Source organism: Miniopterus schreibersii (assembly GCF_964146895.1).
Source record: "Miniopterus schreibersii genome assembly, chromosome: 6".
In the NCBI taxonomy this organism is placed as follows: Eukaryota; Metazoa; Chordata; class Mammalia; order Chiroptera; family Miniopteridae; genus Miniopterus; species Miniopterus schreibersii.
In genome coordinates this window covers 49,744,810-49,766,279 of record NC_138107.1, presented here as the reverse complement: position 1 = coordinate 49,766,279, position 21,470 = coordinate 49,744,810, and the positions used below count along the sequence as shown (strand labels likewise).

General features: G+C 34.9%; 1 protein-coding gene across 5 annotated transcripts in view; it reads left to right on the top strand.

Annotated features, from left to right (window-relative positions):
• Nucleotides 1-21,470, top strand: part of ASCC3 (activating signal cointegrator 1 complex subunit 3) — a 219,494-nt gene that overhangs the window by 158,270 nt on the left and 39,754 nt on the right. For all 5 annotated transcript variants that reach the window (XM_081140696.1, XM_081140697.1, XM_081140698.1 and 2 more), the window contains exons 35-36: nt 2,330-2,441; nt 2,638-2,772. In XM_081140696.1, coding sequence (XP_080996822.1) covers nt 2,330-2,441; nt 2,638-2,772 — 247 coding nt within the window. The remainder of the gene's footprint in view (nt 1-2,329; nt 2,442-2,637; nt 2,773-21,470) is intronic.

Below are 21,470 nucleotides of genomic sequence, written 5' to 3'. Positions count from 1 at the left end.
CATTTGAAAAGAACTGTATTAAGAAGAAATATCAATGGAAATTTTTTAAGTTATTCAGCAAAAAAATTTGTTAATTTTTAGCAAGTTAGATTATGGATAATATTTTAGTGTAGTCATCAGATAATTTGTTATAGCTTCAGAGGCATGATTTTAGTTCATTATTTCTCCAATTCATTTTAAATGTTTAAGAAATGTTTACCCTAACTGTACTTTATCTGGATAAAAGCTAGAAATTAGTCTAAAACATTTTCCAGTAGACTTAAACAAACATGAGGAGGGATATTAGCCCATCAGTATGTATCTTGTAATACATAAAACAGTTAATAAAATAAATATAAGAAAGAGCCTATAATATTTTTTATATTTTTAAATATATTTTTATTGATTTTAGAGAAGAAGGGAGAGGGGGAGAGAGATAGAAACATCAATAATGAGAGTCATTGATAGGTTGCCTCCTGCATGCCCCCTGCTGGGGTTCCAGCCCACAACCTGGGCATGTGCCCTGACCAGGAATCGAACTCGGGATCTCCTGGAACATAGATCGATGCTCAACCGCTGAGCCACGCCATCAGGGCAAGAGGCTGTAATTTTTAAAGGAAAGTCTTTATTACTAATGGTTTTGAATATTATTTGTAAGTGTACCGAATTTATTAAGTCATAATATGGTAAAGTTGGCATTCCGGTTATATTTATAGGGGAATGGCTCATGGTAATCAGTAGCAGCATCCATGAAATTTCTTGTTTTCAGATAGCACACATGAATTGCCAGGATTACTACTGTCCTGTGCTTGGGGGCCATCATTAAGTAAAATAAGAGTTATAATGCAAGCACTGCAGTACTGTGACAGTTGATCTGATAACCAACATGGCTATTAGGTGACTAATGGGCAGGTAGTGTATACAGAGTAGATAAAGGGATAATTCACGTCCCAAGTGGAACTTGGCAGGGTGGTGCCAGATTTCATCAGGCTACTCAGAATGGTGCACAATTTAAAACTTACAAGTTGTTTATTTCTGGAATTTTCCATTTAATATTTTCCAACTTCAGTTGACCATGGGTAACTGAAACTGGAATGAAACTTTGGGTGGGGGGGTAGGGGGGAAGTGGCTGCTGTATAAAGTAAGGAACTTTTTGCAGAAAGTTTGGCTGATAAACTTCATTTGTTGAGAAAAAATGAAAGACAAAATATATGACTACAACTCAAACAGTGTAGTGGTTAGGGGCACCAACCCCTGTGCAGCTGAAAATGTGTGTTTAACTTTTGACTTCCCAAATACTTAACTACTAATAGCCTACTGTTCACCAGAAGTTTTACCTATAACATAACAGTCAGTTAACACATATTTTGTGTTATATGGATTATATCTGTATTCGTACAATAATGTAAACTAGAGAAAAGAAAATGTTAAAATCTTAAGGAAGAGAAAATACATTAACAGTACTTATTGAAAAAAATCCATCTGGCAGTCGTCAAAGTGCTCTCTATATCTATGAGTCTGTTTCTGTTCTTGCTCGTTTATTTTGTTTTTTAGATTCCACATGTAAGTGAAATCATATGGCATTTGACTTACTTCACTCAGCACAGTACCCTCTAGGTCCATCCGTGTTACTGCAGACGGCAAGATTTCGTTCTTTTTTATGGCCGAGTCGTTTCCATTGTGTATATGCACCATTCTTCCTTACCCACTCATCTGTTGATGGACACTCAGGTTGCTTCCATATTTTGGCTATTGTAAACAATACTGCAGTGAACATACAGCTGTACATGCCTTTTCAATGAACCATTTTGGGTTTTTCTTTAGATAAACACCCAGAAGTGGAATTGCTGGGTCCTTATTTGTCACTTGTTTGTTATAGCCTTAGCTTTAAAGTCTGTTTTGTCTGCTATGAGTATAGTTACCCCAGCTTTTTTGTTTTGCTTTGTTTCCATTTTCATGAAGTATCATTTTCCCTTTACTTTTCGTCTGTGTGTATCTTTCGATCAGAAGTGGATCCTTTGTAGACAGCATACATAAGGGTCTTGATTTTGTTTTCCATTCAGCCACCATATGTCTTTTGATTAGAGCCTGAAAAGTTAGTTTATTTTTAATGTGATACTGAACTTTATCTTATTATCTTACATTTTTAAATGTATTGTCATTGTTCATCAGTTTCAGCAAATCTTAGTATGGGGATATTGATCTGTAAAATGGAAATGGTATTCGCAATTGCTTTATTTTTTTTAACTGCTGTAAATGTAATTTTTTTAATTCTGAAAAGCAAAGAACAATGTGAAATTGAAGCTATAGTTTTAATAGAAAATATCTCGAAACCTTGTTTATTTTCTAGCTACTACAATTTGGGTGATGTGAGCCATGATTCTGTGAACAAGTTTCTGTCCTTTCTGATTGAGAAGTCTCTGGTTGAATTGGAGCATTCCTATTGTATTGAAATTGGAGAGGTATGAGCCAGTTACATACATTTCCATTGAAAAGTTTGCCCAGCTTTTTAACAACAGGACTTTTGCTTCTAATGATAACCAAAAAGTTAAACAAAATTGTTACCATAACAACTCCAGTATGAATTATTAATTTTATAAATGTATGCACTTTTTTTATACTTTTTCCTTATGTCACTTTAACTTCCATTTGAAATAGGATAACCGGAGCATTGAACCTCTGACATATGGCCGAATTGCCTCTTATTACTATTTGAAGCACCAAACAGTTAAAATGTTCAAGGAGCGTTTGAAACCGGAATGCAGTACCGAAGAACTGCTTTCAATTCTAAGTGTGAGTTTCATGTTATTATTGCATTGTTCTTTAAGATAAGAGATTTTTTATATATCCCATACCTTCTCTTAATTTGCGTCTTAAATTGTTGCCATCCAGTTCCTCTTGAAATTTGGCAGAAACTTTTTATGAGGTTCTTTCATCTGTCAAACAAGATCACTAAAGCAACATATCTAGACCAAGTTCCCCATAGATAAGGTGACCACATAATTTATCATCCAAACTTGGATCTTTCTGAGAATGGAATGCAGCGCTACCAATATTTAAGCCAGGATAATAGGTATAAACTGGGCTGCCCTTGGCAGCGAGGTGGTCACCCTGTCCTTTAATAGAGTAAAATCCCTGTATTGTAATTGAAAGCCTTTCTTATTGCTTCTTTGGCATAATTCTTCTTGAATCCATGGTGTTACTGAAGTTGCTTTACATAAAGATCCACATAATTACATTCTCTTAGAATTAATACCAGAAAAGAAAGTTGTTTAATTCATGCCCCCCTTCCTTTCTAAAAAAAATACAACCAGATTTATCCCATGGTAAAAACAAACAAAACTGTACTGTGTTCATTTTTGCTAAGAAGTTAAGAACTAAATTTAATACTGAAGTTGAAGTTACTGTTAGTAATATCTTTTCCATCTTCCTTTATTTATTTTTGTCTTTGTTGAGTTTAAGTATAATAATTTACCATTTAACTTGATTGACATATTAGTCAGGATGTGTTACAAGTAAATACTGTATATTATCTTACCCCTCAGGTGTGTTGATGCTTTTTTAAGAGTTCAGAACCATTGAAACTAGTCTTTATGGTCCTTCTCTTTATTAATTCACTGATTCTGAGGTAGTTCACTTATTTGCTTTTTCCTACCTCTCCTACTACATTATCATTCTTAATAGGCTTTAATATCCCATTAACAGTTTTTCATGTTTTCATTGTTTTGCCTTTGAGAAACTAGTATATAGATTTTGTGTGTAGCATAGGGCCAAGTACAGTTGTAGTGAGTCCGAAAATATTTGTTAATGAATTGATGAATGGATGGCTCCTGTATTAATCAGTTTTCTATTGTTTGCTCTATAGAAAAAAATAGAGGAGCCTGGCTGGAGTGGCTCAGTTAGCTGAGCATCGTCCTGTGCACCAAAAGGTTGCCAGTTTGATTCCCCGGCAGGGCACATGCCCATGTTACTAGTTAGATCCCCAGTCGGAGCACATATGAAGGCAACCAATCCATGCTTCTCTCTCACATCAATGTTTCTCTCTCCCTCTCTCCCTCCCTCTCTTCCTCTCTCCCTTCCTCTCTCTCTCCTCGCTTCCTCTGTAAGCATGTCCTCCAGTGAGGATTAAAAAAAAGAGTAGAGGATTAAAGTAAAGGCAGCTATTGAAAAAAAAATGTGTTTTTTGTAAAATTAAAAATTCATATCTGAAGTAAGTATTAAAAAATATGAAGAATTTTTTAGATCCCTAAAAATAAGAATTTTATCATGTCCCAGGTCCCAGTCAGAGATCCATAAAAACAGGATTTATCTGGGAGAAAGACAGTAGAATAATAGTTGATTAATTTGGGAAAGCATCTTAAACTAATATCTGTTAGATTTCAGAATAAAATTTTCTTTCATATTTACCTACTTTGATATATTTACCTAATCTGCTATTTAAAAGTACTTGTCTACCTTGGGAACTCATATATTAATAGCTAACACCTTTGAGCACTTCTCGCGTTCCAGGAGCTGTTCTGGGAACTTTTAAGTATTGTTTGCTGTGCCCCCTTTGTGATTTCCACAGCAGCAATGATATAATCTCCTTATCCTATGGTGTTTAGTTCAAGAAACTCTCAACTTCTTTTAGATAGTGTCTAAGTCTGTAATATCTTAGAATTCCTTTTGAATGAGGATACTGGACATTGGAACTGTGGGACTCACACTGATACGGAGATCTATCTGCAGGTACCACTGTTTTGTTAACTTCTTGTCTAGGAATCATTCTCTGTTCACAAGAGAACATATGAATACTAGCATAGAAACATTAAATAATAAAGCAAGATTATATTTGAAGTAATTACAGTACAATTTCTAGAAATCAATTTTCCATTGAATTTTTTTCATTGAGTTTTCAAAATGTCTTCTGTGTCCACACCCAAGATTCCTAAATGATTCACATATAGCCTCATTATCTTCTCTACTCTCATCTCCAAAAATGCATGGTAATCTCCTTGTATTTTTTTAATAGGTGTAATCTTTATTGTTGAAAGTATTACAGATGTCCCTTTTTTCCCCCATTGGCCCACTCTACCCAGCTCCCGCCCCCTCCCCATACCTTCCACAGAAGGAGGAAGCTAGAGATGGCTGAAGATGTAGAGAACGGGATAGGATCATAAGCACACACAGAGCAAAGGAAAGCACTGGGGGTGGCATTCGTGTTTCAGAGGCCTATTTCCAATATCTTTGTTTTTGTTTTTATAATGCTTAATAGTGTCACATTATGGTTTTGAACAATTCAATATTATAACTTATTCACTTCAGTGTCTCATTTTACTAAAATACAACCATTGATGCTTCTAAAGCCATTTTAAAATTTTTTTAAAATTATTATTTTTAAGAGGAATTTTTAGTACTCCTGAGAAGATCACAACTGAAAAGCTTCTATTCTCTTGAATATTGATTTGAACTTACTGTAATATTTTTAACAATTTAACTTTATCATTATTTCTTTGGCTACATATTGTATTTAACTTTTCATTGTTGTTTTTTTCTTTGTATTAATGATAGTGAAGAAATTATATTTTTTTAGGTCCTTTGAATATGTTTGCAATGTGATTACTGCAGGCATAGAAAAAATCTAGAAGCTAACCATAAAATGAAAAAAGAATATTAAAATGTTGATTCATTTTCAGCAAACTTAAAAATGCATTATTTTTCTTCAATTGACATAAAAAACATAGTTTCAAATGATGGTCTCTGGAGTTTTATGTATTTGTAACTGATAATTAGTACCATTTTTTATACCTTCCTTTCCTTTAGAGAAGACATATATTTGGAATTTCATACTTGGCTGTAGAGTCATTTTTTTCTTTATTTAAATGAATTGGCATTCTTACTCTTTATCTAGTCACTTTATATATTACTGTCAACTTTTCTAAATAAGAATTGGAATTTCTTTTTTGAGTAGGGATATAATTTTATTGCTATATGACTATTTACCAGAAAAAGGCCTTTTCTTTCTAGAATAAAAGAGAAAACATTTAATCAGGTCCTTCGTTTCATGCTCTGCCCCTTCACGGTGTTTGGGCTCCACATCCTTCCCTCTGACGCAGTGCTTCAGGGCAGAGGATTGTCAGGCCTGAGAAAAGATCTCACACACCAGGCACATTCATACCCATCTTCTGAACTCTGCCCTTTTTATTCTTTTCCTTTGTCATTGGGATGGTTGGGGTTAGCCTTGTATTTGCAGAGCTGTATTGACAGTATCACCCTCTTAACCAAAGGATGGAGGCAACAGGAAATTTCGAAGTTTAAAGATGAAAACTAAACTCTCCCAAATAGTGAGGAGCTGTTCTAAGTGAACTTGTCTTAGTATCTTAAGCAGATAGAGAACCACGCATAAATTAGATGTGTTATTCTTCATGTGTCATGCTACATCTGTCCCTGTTAAATTTCATCAGTTACATTTTTACACACAGACCACACATTGATTCATGCAAAAACATTTCCTTTGGGCCTACAATATGAGGCCCTTTCCAGGGGCCAGAGAGAGAAGATAGAGTAGAGAACATTACTGACAAACTCGGTGTGTGGGTGTGTGGGTGTGTGTGTTAATATATAAAGTATGTGCCATGGTAATAAACTATAAAACACGCTTGGGTGTTGTTACTAACTGAGGTCCCCAGCTCGGTGTGAAGCTCGGAGAATGGCAGCAGTGTGTTGCCCATCATCAAAACGAGCCTCCCAAAATGAAACAGGCTCTAGTACTCTGTCCTTCATATCAATTTTCCCCGTGCAGGAGATTTGCTATGTACATTTCTCCTGGCCCCACATCAAAAGAGCATCATAGAGGACGTTTGAGTGGGTCCAAGTGAGCTACTCAAAGGACAGAAGACATGTGAATAGGGTGTTTCAGCCTGGAAAGGAGAGGCTTTGGATCAGTGTAGCTGAAATCAGATAATGGCCGGTACGAATGGAGGACCTCTTCAGATCTTGAGCAGAGTAACTTTTTCAATTAGTAGGAAGTTTCATCTGATCCTGCAAGTAATAAACTCAGAGAATTTATTACTTCAATTGATGGATATAATATGGGCCAAAAATATATAGATTCAAAAAGGGCTGGAATGAATTTATTAATGATAAAACCTCTAAAGAACTAAAAGAGAAGATGGAATTGGGCCTGTCATATTTGGTGTGATAGATGATGGCCATTCTGTTACAGCTCAGGGAAGGCAGGGCTTATGATTAGACCTTTGGGGCTTGGTTTTTTCTCTTGGCTCACTAGATACTTGGAATACTTTTATTCTTCAGAATATTGGGGGGGCTCATTTCTTTAAATGTGACAGTCCGGTATACTTAGAGGTGCTAATTGCTGTTGATTGTTACTCTGTTACACAGGGTGGGGCAAGAGTAGGTTTACAATTTGTATGGAAAATAATACAGTAATAAATAATAATACAGGAATAAACTATAAACCTACTTTTGCCCACCCTGTATGTAAATCTTTATTTCAGTCAACACTGAAAAAGAAAATACACTTCTACTAGTGTCTTTTTTTTAACACCTCTTTTGAGACTTCTCTTTTTACTTCCTCCCCCTCTTCCTAAGAAATGGAACTGTTTCTGGCTTACACTTTCAGATGCCCTTGCTTTTAAATGATAGTAAAATACTGCATTCTGGGTGTAATACCAAAGATTGTATTGGGACTATCTCTCTTCGCTAATGTTATTCTATAATAGTAACCCATTTATTTAAATATTGTCTTATCAATATATCCACTAAATAATAATAACCACTATCATTTATTGAATGCCTACTACACAGGCACTTTAATATACATTACTTAATAGTTATCAAACAACCCTTCATGCTAAATGTTAATATACAGAAAACAAAATTGTAGTTTAATGAGATATGTAAGTTTTCTAGGTTCTATGGAAACTAGCTTTTTAGAACTCTTTGCTCTGTACCTTCCTTCCTCTCCTACACATATTTTATTATTTTCCTATGATTTAATTCCTACTGTAAAAAAAAATTTAAAGCATTGAAATGTAAGGTGTATACTTTTAAAGTCAATCAAGAAGCAGAGTTACTTTTAAAATTATATGTGACCTTGTAACTAAATAATTATAGCTATTAAATGCAGATGCTAATTACTGGCAGAATGACTATTTCAACATTCCTTATTGAAAACATATATTTTAAGTTTTAAACAGTATGATGCTATTTGGAAAGGTTAGACATTTTATAAGATCTCTCGCCAAGTTTTTTTAACACCATGAATTAATAAGCTTTATAATTAAGGCAGCTGCTTCACACTTCTATTTTTAACTGGTGACATTACATCTGTCTTGCTCCATTGATGCCCTCCTCCTACTTATGGAAGCATTTAGCAGTTTTGGAAACAGGGATTACATGGCATAGAGTAAGTAGTCTAATTAGATATAAGTGAAAATCCTGAGGGAAAAGGACATTTAAAAAGTAATTTGAAGAATCTCTTAATGATGTTGGCACTGAAAGCCCAAGTCTAGAGTAGAAAGTGCCTGTCGTCATGGCAAACAAGGACCGTGATTTGATATGCTCAGCGGACAGTAATAGAAATGAAAGGATTTCAAAGTTAGAGAACATTTATTTGAATAGATTCTTCAGAAGGTGCTTACTGTAGTATTAACAGCTTAGAAAGGATGTATGTCCTAAATGTATTCTGTCTCTAGAATTTTCCAAAACATTTTTTAAGACGTACTCAGTTGTTACGGATCTTGTGACTATTCAGAAAAAGATTATATATATAATATCCAATTTGAAAAACTGTGAAAATGTTATTTTTCCACAAAGTCTTGGATACTGACTACAGAAAGTATGAGTTTTGTGTGTTAATATAAAATAGGACCATTCCAAATTTAGAAAAGCACCAGAGCAGTAAGATTTTCACATATCAATAAATGTCTCAGTTTGGCAGTTCTCGCTAGTGCTTTCTTTACAAGCACACTGATTCTTTGCTCTGCCCACATAATAGAGTGTTTTTCAGCAATACAGCATTTTTAATGCCTGAATTTTGTACTGTTCAGGGCACAGTACAAGTCTTTTGAGAGAAAATTGCAAATGTATCTTTCTCAAACATGAGATTGGAAAAATTAGTAAGAATTTATTTTTTCAAAAGAGAGAAATTTAAAATGAAGTAAATAAAAAGGACAAGCAGATATGAATTATATTGGTAGGGGACCAGGCATGTAAAATTAAAGAGTTCATTAAAGGAAAAATGAAAGGAAGGAAAGGTTAACTGAGTAACAGTGAGCACCACCAACCTCATGGCCTTGCATTTCCAAATAACCTCCTGACAATTGCAGGATCCCATCTGCTGCTCTTTATCTTCCTGGTAGGGAAACCTAATGGGCTGTCTTCCAGGGTTCGTGAGAAGAGCTTCCCTTACCCTCGGGCTGGGGAGCTGCCTGGCATCTTTGGAGAGGCACAGATGGCAAAATGTCTTGAAAAAAAGTATCTTTCTATTTCTCTTAGTGTCTTTCCCTTGAGACCTTCCCTAGTCTTCATTATTTCTTAGCTTCTTTCTAGCTTTCTGCACTTTTATAAGCTTTCCGCAGCACAGAGAAGAGTGAAATATTTTTCTGATAAAAGGCTTCGGTCCCAGATCTGTCTTTGTGATTGGGTAGATTCCTCTAAAGATGTTTAAGCTGATTGTGTTCTGATGAGTATAAAATGTGTTTGTTGTATCATCCGAAATATGTCCTGTATTAAATTTCTAATTTTTTAAAATTACCTTTGGCTTTATAAACTGTCCCAGAGAATAAGAACTGTCAATTACTAGGAACCTAAAGGTTGGTGATTAAATAGGGTTGTTAATTAAGAAAGGAGTTTAGATACCAGGGTATGAATAGCTTTAATATTTCTTTCATTATCACCTAGTTTAAGTTTCTCATTTTTTTCACGTAAAAAAGACCTGGACTTACCCAATATGATACAGTCAGTGTGGAAAAATAATATAAAAATGCAGCTCCCAACAGGGAAAGGGCGGAATTCAAATAAGAATTCATATCATACCAGCCACCTTTTAATGCCCTTCTCTTTGTTGTTTTCTTTTCTTTTTCCTCTTCTTGATCTTATTTTGCTCTTCTATATAAACTTGCAAAGCAAGATACATAACAAGGGTATACCATTAACCTTCTCAGCCTAAGCTATCTGTAAAATTACTTTTGGCTTGTCAACATTTATTAAGATTTCCTAAGTCTTCTGTCCAATATTCAGTGTATTTGAGGGAATACCAAAGAAATAGAAGATAGACCCATATCTTTTTAAGGAGATTTGTGCCAGAGCCCAAAGAGCCTACTAAAAACAAAGGAATAGGCTTGTGCTGAATACATCTCTCTCTCCTGCTTTTACTGCTTAATACAGCTTTACCTATACATAGGAAATGTTCGCTCAGACTTAACAGCCTTCAAGGCTAAAGAGCTACTGACAGTGTTCTCCCCAGAAGTCAGAGTTTCCAGCCTGGCCAATGGGCAGGATTGGATCACCAGCCTCCTACAGGGTCATATAAAAGAGCTTTTACAACGGGAGACTCCATTTGGGCATTTTTAAATTCCACATATCATCTTGAAAGGTTTCGTATAAGTTAAGTTACATTTATAAAACTCCAGAGTAGTTTGCTTTTCAGGGAGCCCTATCTTGAATCATTTGGCAAAGAAAATCATTATTAATTTAGTTTTAAAAATAACTTAATATCATGACTATTAGAATTGTCAGTACAACCACATTGGGGGGAAAAATAATGAAAATAATATTGAAGATTATTATCTTGCTGGGTATAAAAATCTCTTTCCTAAATTCTAGCCACTTGTCACTTAATTTTGCTTTGAGTAAGCAGAGCATTGTTTGGACTTTAAAAAATAAATGGAAAATGAGTGAAAACTTTAACATTGGATAAAACTTGTATTTTGCAATATAATTTTCATATGCTAGAAATTAATTTCTACTCAAAATGTTTCTAATTTCATCCTAATGAGATTTAAGTACTCAAATTATTGTTAGGGTCTCATTAGTCCAGCAGGTGGAGCAGTTCAGAAATCAGTGTTTTTTCCTTTCTCAATTAATAATGGTGATCAGAAGTGCTCCAAAAAGTTCATGATTCCTATCTTATCTTCCCAATACAAATAATGCCCAAACACTGTTTAAACTAATAATACATATACCATCCTGCCTTTTATTCTCACAAAGCAGTCAAGTAGGAAAATAACTGTGACCATTCTCAATACTTAAAAGCAACTGAATGTATTTCAGTTTCATTTCTGTGGAACAGAGCAAAAGAAAAATTAAACATCCTAATGTCCTTTCCAACCCCCAAATAGTAGAAGCAAAGTCCTACTATAATATTACATTCTTTTGGAAACATTGAATTTCAAAAGGAAAAAATAATCATAGAAATACTCCTTGGTGCTGCTGAAGGACATGCAGCCCTTTAGGTTAACTAGCATGCCAGGCCTTTTCTTTATGTAATACTGTGCAGAAGCACAATAGAATCACTATTCTGCTGGACAGAACAGTCCTTTGCTCATTTACAGCATTCAGTAAATGTTAGCTATCATTAGTTAATAATAAGAATTATTGAGCACATTCTGTGTTCCAGGCATGGAATACAGCAGCAAACTAGGCTGATAAAGTTTCAGTGCTCCTAAACCTTATAATCATATGGGGTTGCAAAAAAAATGTTATATCATTTCAAGTGGATATAAATGAGACTTTTTTAAAATAAGGCAATTTATATAAATGTCTAACCACTCCACTGTGCTGTACACGTGAAACTAATATAATATTTAATGTCAACTGTAATTTAAAAATTTAGAAAAATAAAAACTGGGGAAAAATAAGACAAGACTCTGGAGGTAACTAGGGATGCTGTGTATTTCAAAAGAGGACTGAGTGACATAAAGGAGCAGGCCTTGGGGAAGAAATTCTAGCCAGAGGGGATAACAAATGCAAAGGTCAAGCAGCAGGAGCTACCTGTCAGGTTGGAGGAATAGTGGGGAAGCCATTGTGGCAAGAGTGGAATGAGCGCTGATACGAGGGCATGGTAGGCAGGGGCTAGGTTGCCTGCCGCCTTACAAAGAAGTCTGGATTTTATTCTAAGTCTTCAGAGAAGCTGTTGGAGGGATTTCAGCCAGAAGAGTGATGTGATATTATTTATTCTGAAAAGACCACTCTGGCTCCTTCGTAGAGAAATGATTGTTGCAGAAAGTAGAGATGAGAGTAAATGGCTTGCATAGACTGGTCAGAAGTTAAAATGATGAATAGTGCTTGGACTCAGGATGTTGTGAAGGTAGAACCAACAGAAATTGATGGGTTATAAGTAAACAGAGGAAATAAAGATCCCTGGGTTTTTGGCCTGAACAACTCGGTGAGAGGGGTGAAGACGGCAAAGAGCAGGGTCTGTGTTTGTTTTAGTGAGGACTGATGGCAGGCATATGGGTGATGCTTAAAATTTCAAAGTCATGAGGTTGGTTGAGATCATTTGGGCAGTGAGTATTGACAAGAGGTCTGAAGATTGAGTTCTGGGAACGATAGCATTTTGAAGTTGGGGAGAGGAGTAGAAGGTGGGTCAGCAAAGAAAACCAAGAGTGAGGGCCAAGTGAAAAGGAAAACTTTCAGGAGAGTGCACGGTCCTGGAGGCCAAGGAGAAAAAGTATCTCGGGAAGAGGATGGTGATTAACTTAGTTGAAGACTATTGATGTGGACTGGGTGGGAGCTGAGATTAAGCATTTGCCTTGCAAGATGGAGATCCTAGATGTCTTTAATGAGTAATTTCAGTGGAGTGATAGACGAAAGCCTTATTTGAGAGGACTCAAGAGGGAATGAGTTTTAAGAGACAGCAAATACAGCTAATTCTTACATGGAGCTAGGGAGGGAGGAATGATAGAAATCAATTTCTCTTTTTTAAGATGTTATAGCATATTTGTATGCTGATAGAAATGATCCTATAGAGGGGGGAAACGACGATACAGAGCAAAGTTCTTAAGAAAACAAAATGGAATCAATGTGGAAGTGGAAGAATTAGCCTTTGGTAGATGTAGAGATAATTTATCCAGTGTTACTGGAAAAATGACCGAGTATTGAGATACAGGAGCAAGGAGGTTGGGTATCGGATGGTAGGATGATGGGGAAATTCTCTTCTGTTTGCTTTAATTTTTTCATTCACTAGGAAGCAAGGCCATCAGCTGAAACTGAGGAGGTGGGGAAGACCGAGAAATGTGGGCAGAGACCGCTGGTAGACTGAGGTGGACATCGTATGGGGAATGAATATGGTATTTGCATTTAGGAAACATGGGCTCAGGTCTCAGCTTGGCCTTTGATCCTCTTTATGTGAGTGGCAAGTCATTTAATCTCTCTAAGCCTCAGTTTCCTAGTTCATTAAAGTGCAGTTATATCTGCCCTACTTGTCATCACAGGGTTAGTGTGAAGATATATTCAGGTAGAAAAGATATGTGTTCAAACATACCTGACCTTGGTCTAGATAGATTTTTGTTCTGTATTGTTTTAGCTTAGGTTTCTTGTTTGTGTTCTGCGTGTAAGGATTTCCCGTACCAAGGGGTAACCAACCAGACACAGCCTTATTGTGCGACATGATGAATAGGATACGGCTCTGCTATGTGCCCCATATATTTATGGTTCAGGACAGGGCACTCACACCTGATGGCTCTCGTCATGTTGGCGGCTGTCATTTTTTTATTTGACAGTCTAAGGGAAAAGAGGTCAGTGCCCCTGACTAAATAGTCAGGTACTGCATGTTTTAAAAATTCTTGTGGCGCCCCAGTGTGCCATGGCACACCTGTTGCAAATTGCAGCTCTAGACACCTTTGCATTTTTTAGAGGTCCAGACACTTAGTTTCTATCAGAAGCGCTAGCCTTATTTGGCTTACTAAGAAACTTTTATTTCATTATTAATATTTGGAGGAATGAAGAAAAGTACAGAGTCTTGCTTCTCTTTTAACACCAAGTATAACTTTGCCCTTACCCGAGCAGGTATCCGTTAGTTTTATTTTTGCTTAAAAAAAAAGAAGAGGAGGAACATATGCTAGCTTCATTTGAGAGATCTTGTTGTCCTTGATCACAGTGTCATTTTTCCGAGTTCTCTTTCTGAGGTTATTTTGCCCCTACCCCCTGTTCCCTCTTCCTTTCTCTCCAGGTTAGTATTTTACTAGATGCCATGGCTCTGGGTTTGGGGTACCATAGGGGAGTAGCAAAGTCTATAAAAGTAATGATTCCCCACTGCCACATCATTGTACCTCCAAATAAAAAGGCACCAGGATTTTTAATGAGACATTACCCTGCCTTCCAGACCAATGCCTGTGCTCCTAAGAGTGCTCATCTATTTATAGTTGTTAAAAACCACTTAGTAATTAGAAGAAATCATAAAGCAATTATGATTCATAATAGTGGTTATGTCTGGGTGATTACTCCTTCAGTAAGATGCTTTGCAAATGGATTAGCACTTCTTTGAATTAGGAACTTGGGCTTGAAACCTATGAGGAAGCTATATTAGTAAGAAAAAAAATGTTCTTTCTTTTGGAACTATGCAGATAGCTGTAAAACAGCCAGGAAGCCATTGGGAACCTGGCTGAGAGAAAAATCAGGCAAATCAAATTGGCCATTTTAGTAGTCATATATTCATCTGGAAAATCTCTCTTCATTCAATTGCAGTTAAAGCTCTGGTCAGTTTAATCTAGTTCATTAGTAATGCCAACTCTGAATTGGGCTGTGCTATTTAGTAGTTTCTCTTCTTTAGTAATTAGGCAAATATTACATTATTTAATATAATACCTGGTGGTGGGATATATTTAAAGTCTAGGTATTTGTAAAATATAAGTTTCCAAATATCAACATTTTTGAAACGAAGCATTACTTAATTTTAATTTCTGATGTGGAAATAAATGTCCATTTTTTCTATTCTATACCTTTTTAATTTCTTTTCTGCTGCAGTTTCTTTGCCTGCCTTACTTGTTACACTTTCTCTCGCTTGTCCTTTATTTTCTCTTATTTGAAAGCTGATCTCTTCTATACATATTACTATCCTACAGATATTCTTAAATACACATCTTCAGCAATCCAACAAGTATTTATTTAGCACCTGTGTTAGGTGCAAGAGGATTAATAATTAAGATATGGCCCCCTACCTTCAAGGAAGGAAAGACCTAGTCTACAAAGTATAGTTTGATATTAACTACTTTTAAAGTGTAAATTATACCAGCATACTTAGACTACGCTGAAATTCTGGTTACTAAGAACAGTGGGCTTTGGAGTCACAAACATGACTCCACTATTTTCTAACTGTATAACCTTGAATTAGTCAATCTCTCTGAGCTCCATGTTCCTGTATAAAGGAAAGGGGAAGATTAAATAAAATAATGTGTATCAAGCCTCAATACATTGCCTATCATATTATAGTCATATCTTGTTATTGCTAGTTTTCGTTAATAATTTAATATAACAATTTCTAGTAGGTGATAGATTATAGTTTTTAGAAATCATATCAACATATAAGACAAATGTCATTATCTGCTTCTATTCAAAAAAACCACATAAGATAAATTTAGGTTCCTTAGCATGCCACATGAGATTTTCTGAGCCTGGCTGCAGTATAGGTTGAAGTGAGAGTAGCTCCATCTGTAACTGCTCTTCCCCTTGCCCCTGCATGGAGATGGTGCTGTTCCATATGCCGGGAATGCCCCCTTCCCCACCTCAGCCAGGAGAGTCACCAGTGGCGGGACCCGTCTCACTTATCTGTGTGAAGCACTAACCAAATAAAAAGAAAATATCATAAAATTGTTGGCTAAAGGGTAGTTTATTCAACAAATGTAGTTGGGTAAATTGTATAACATTTTAGAAAATTTTCCAAATTAGATTCCAATTTCATAGCATATAGCAGAATCAATGTCAGTCACATTAAAAATTAAAGCCGAGATGCTAAAATTTTTTAAAGGGAGAGGGGAAGAAACACAAAAAGCATAAAGGAACAGAAGAAATTACAAAAGGAAATGGATAGATTTGCCTGCATAAGAATATAAAATATAAGCATACCCCTATAAAATTTCAAAAGTATTACTATTTATAATAATTATGATAGTCAAAAAGGTAGTAAATTTTAATTTTTAATCAAATTGAAAAAAACAACCACTATGACTCCAATGATAAAATGAAAATACAGCATCAAAAAAGAACTTACAGAAGAATAAATTCATTTTCAGCAAATATAAAAAAAACCTCAGCCCTAATGAGCAAGAAAATATGAATTGAAACAAAAAAATAATATGTTTAGCATATTAAATTGTTGTAATTCAAAAAAGATAATGCTTTTTGATGGTGAGAGTACTGTTAGTTGTGACATTCCCAGACACTGCTAAACAGTCTTCATTCACCTAATGTTTCTAGAAAGAAATTTGATAATATCTATCAAAGTTCTTTTAGTTGCTTTCTTTTTAAAAAGCTATAAAAAAATATTTAGGAATCTATCCTCAGGAAATAAGTGTGTTGTCAAGATAGTATATGTTCACAGATGTTCATTATGCCATTATTTATAATAGCAAAAGAAAAAAACAACTAGAAGAGTTTTTAGAAAGACCAATCTCTCTTTAAGAATAAATTATTTGTAATCCCTTAAACATAAACTTAAGTTTTTGAAAGAAAATCAGTAGAAAAAGTTTTTTATTTGTTTTCACATAGCCCTACATGCTCATTCTAGTATAGAGCTATTTATGCTTGTCTTGTCAAACAATAGAGGATCACTTACTAATTAGCTGAATAGTTTTGCAAAGTTCCGTTAAGAAAAAGATCTAACTAGTCAATAATTCTGATCGTACTATAACCTTCCCACTGTGAGAGGACTAAAGTGAATACTTTTATACATATTGCAGAAGCCTAGAGGAATTTCCCCTCCAGTAATGTATTATAAGCTGAATATCTTTTGATTTCTCAACCCAAAGAAATGGATGGTGCCCTATTCCCATACTTACATGTATTCTGAAAAATTTTGTCGTTACTACCAAATAAAATACATAGATATGGTCTTTATTAGAGTAGTATTATTCACACCATCTGCATTTTATTTTGACTTACATTCTCCTAAAAAAGGACTCCACTTATTTTACAAACAATGTTTTCCAGCTGACAGTCCAATAGAATATAAGCATATTTCAGAAATTTGATTATGTCAGAAGTTAGAACTCACTTTGCTTTAAAAAAAAAATCTGGGAGGTAAGAGTGATTTCCAAATGTTTATTTTCCTTAGATACATAAAATTCTATACATTCTTTATGTTTTGTTCATTATTTTGTATGTAATTCAGAAAAATAATGCAGTGTGGCAGTAAAACTATAATCTCAGTTTTAAAGTATTTCTGTTGGTAATGGAGAATTCTTCTATATGTACTCGCTTTACCTTATTCGATTTAGGTCTTCCATACCAACTCTGTAGGTATTTTCTGTTAGTTATTAACTAGTGTCAGCAAATTTGTAAGACAAATGCCAAACAGGTGTCATCTTCCGACAGATGAACAAATAAACTGTCTTGCAAAAGCGGTGGTGAACTGGCATGTGTTGCTCTGCGGGACTGAAAGCACAGAAAGAATTGTAACCTTGAACTACTGTTACTTTTTTAATCAGTGAAAGAGGAAGACAAGTGAGAGAGAAAAGAATCATTAAGACATCAAAATAAGCAGTGAATTCAGCTAAAATTAGAGGAAAGGCAAGATGAACAAATTGCCACTTGGGACTCACACCAAAGTGACATGGGTAATACCAGACTAGAACTTAAAACAGGGTGGGCTTTTACTATTATTATTATTATTATTATTATTTGACTCAAAATATGGTGTGATGATTACTTAAAATTATTTTTTTATAATAGAATTTCTAAATACCTATATATGAATTTCAGAATTCAAAGAACTTTAATGCTATAAAATACTCTTAAAACTGTGCTGTAACATTTTTTCTTTGATCATTCAGAAGATCCATAAAAATCTTTCAGAGTTCTGAAGCTAGCACTATAAACATCAGTCACTGTTATATTGTGGGTATATTAAGTGTTGGGGTGCTCATTAATAGAGAGCTAATAGAGTCCTGATAAGCTCAGTTTTGCAATTTGTAGACCAAAAGCAACGAATGGTTCTTTCCTTTTTGGAGAAGGCAGAAGGACACAGTTACCCACTACACTGGTGTTTCAGTAAAATAGAGCCAAGTGAAATTAAAGCCCACACTTCTCTGTGCAACACTTGATTAGAAACTGATTAAACAGCCTTACTTTTCAAAACAGATAGTTGGTTGCTACATTTGAGATTCTGGGAATGTGTATATGCCTAGTGTATTCTCATATTGCACTCTAGAAATTTAATTTCTAGTTAATCGGCCCCATATGAGTACCAAACTTAAGAGCTATACTTTAGAACCTCAGACTGTGTACTTCGTTCTCCAACATTTAAAGCCCAAGAAAATGCAAACTAAACTGAGGAATTGGATTACTTTAGCTTATAGTATGTGGTTGCTTATTATTGACTAAATAGGTAGGTAGGTAGGTAGGTATAGATGATAGATGATAGATATATAGATAGATGATTGATTGATTGATAGAGAGATAGATAGATGATAGATGATAGATAGATGATAGATAGATAGATAGATAGATAGATAGATAGATAGATAGATAGATAGATAGATAGATAGATGATAGATAGATGATAGATATAGATGATAGATAGATAGATAGATGATAGATAGATGATAGATAGATAGATGATAGATTAGATAGATAGATAGATAGATAGATAGATAGATAGATAGATAGATAGATAGATAGATGATAGATAGAAGATAATAACAAATATATATATTTCTTCCTATAAGATGTTACTGAGTTTGAATATGACTTTAGCCATAAGAATGCATGTTTGCTTTCTCTTGATTCACACAGAGCAGATGGATGCCTGGCTGCCTGCTAATCCACAGCTGGAATGGTTTCAGCAGTTTCCACGTTGCCGGGTTAGAGTGGCTTTTCTAGTGGACTGAGAGGGCAGCAAAGGAGGGATATCATTATTCATCAGTATCCCAGTGGGAGCGTTGCCAGCAGAGATTAATTTTTTCTGTTATGCTTGTAAAACAAGCTCAGGTGGAGTCTCTAATCCTCAGGGCAAGGGTGGCAGATCAAGGAAGATGCTACAAAGCTAGTTAATTTTCTGATTCTGGGGGAAACAGAAGCTCTGTTAGATGTAGAAATACATGATTGCAAATTTAAGTAGCTCAAATCCAAATGGGATCTTCCCAGACATCTGGTACTGAAAAATCTCTATTTTTTCTTTATTATCTTTAAACACAACTTTTAAAAATTTGCCCTGGAGCCAAAATATTGGTAACTCTAAGTATTAGGGAGTAATTAATTTTATGAGGTAATAACAAAACTTCATTTTTATGAGCATGAACAAAAGCAAAAGCTTTCTGCCTAAACAGACTCAAAGTTAGATGCCTAAAGTACCCACTTAAGTATATTACCAGAAAATATGGTATTAGCTATCTGATTGGTAATTTTTTTAAATGTATATACAGTCTGTTTTTTAATGGTTTTATTTTTATTCTCCCAGTTTATGATTTCCATGAGACAGCTGCTCCCTGTATCTTGTGTGATCTATCAGTATGTTCATACTTTTGATTCACGTAGGCTTCAAAATGAAGTTTAGCAATATTTTTAACAAACATAAAAGAACTTATACATCCAGTAATTATTATCTTTTTAAGATTATTTATCTTTAAAAGCTGTTTTCATTTTAAAAAATAATAATAACTTCTTTCAGGGCCATGGTACTTCCTTTTGATTATTTTCAGTAAAAAATGTCACCCACTGATGATACTTTGTTGTTTGGATGTTTGCTTTTATTTTGAGAAAATGACAGGAAGTTATGTGAATCCAAGTCAGAAGACTAGATTTGTTGATTGTCAGGCAGTGTAATTTTTAGTTGTAAAATTGGTTATGACTACATGATAATGTGTAGTTGCTAAAGTCATTCTGACTGCAATGCCAAAAAAGAAGTTTCAAAATGTTTTGTGAGGAGCCCTGGCCAATATGGCTCAGAGGTTAGAGCATTGGCCCTCACACCAATGGGTCTTAGGTTTGATTCCCAGTCAAGAGCACATACCTGGGTTGCAGGTTCCATCCCCAGCTCCTCTTGGGGGCGAGTGCAGAAGGCACCCAATCTCTCTCTCTCTGTCTCATACCAGTGTTTCCTCTCTCTCTCTTTTCCTTCCCTCTCCCCCTTCCACTCTCTCCTCTCTCTCTAAAAATCAGTGGAAAAAATACCCTCCAGTGAGGATTAACAAAAAAAATGTTTTGTGACGAAAACCCTCTTGAAATGTATTTATTACCTCAAGGTATTTATTTTGGATAGTGTGACAAACATATGTTCTGGGATATTTACTTAAAATCAGCCCTTCCTGTGACTGTACTCACACCTTAAACATCTTTCTTTTAGTTAAGTTTTGGATTTTTGTTAATAATGAGTCCAAATCATTTTGTTTTTCCAAGAGCATAATCTAAGGGGAGATACACATTTTTAAAAGCTCTAAATAGAATTCAAAACTAACACTTTATAGAAGAGGCTCCTGCAAAATGCAAGATTCTTGAAGAAATGAACTGGGGATATAATATGAAACGAGAGCAAACAAGTCTCAGAAAGACTAGGGAACTAACTGGGAAGTTAGGATAAAGCTTAGAGCCGTTTTTAAAATAATTTTTGAAGTAGTAAGGACTGATAGTAAATTTAAGTAATTGTTCCCCCAACCTGTACCAAATAAGCCACCTCTTGTCATCAGTTACCTTTCCACCCAGAAGAAAATATGATATTTTTAAGTACTGTACCTAACCTAAATAAGAAATCCCACAACCCACAAACCTGTAGTGTTTTTATTTTACACGTCTACCATAACTTCTTCAAACTTGTCTTTCTTGATAGGCTTTGCAAATCACATGATTAATTCTGTAGTAGCATTTGACTCTCCATAAGGAACATTGTTTCAAAAGAGAACTGAAGTCGTTTGCTGAATTAATCCTTGATTCTAAGCAATATATTTATGAATCAAAATAGAAAATAAATCAACCATGTCAGTAACGCTATTAAATGTGAATGGATTAAACAATACAATCAAAAGGCAGAGATTGTCAAACTAGAGCAAATAACTAGGCCTAGCTGCAGGCTATCTATAGGAGACATATTTTATATTCAAAGACACAAATATTTTAAAAGTAAAAGGATGAGAAAAGATATACCATGCAAATTATAAATGTAAAAGAGCTGGACTACACTATGCTAAAGGCAGTGGCTATACTAATATCAGACCAAAAAATGACTTTAACACAAAAAAGTTCAATAGAGACAGAGAACATTTTACAGTAATAAAAGAGTCATCAAGAAGGTATAACAATTAAACATATTCACATCTAAAAGTCCCAAATACATACACCAA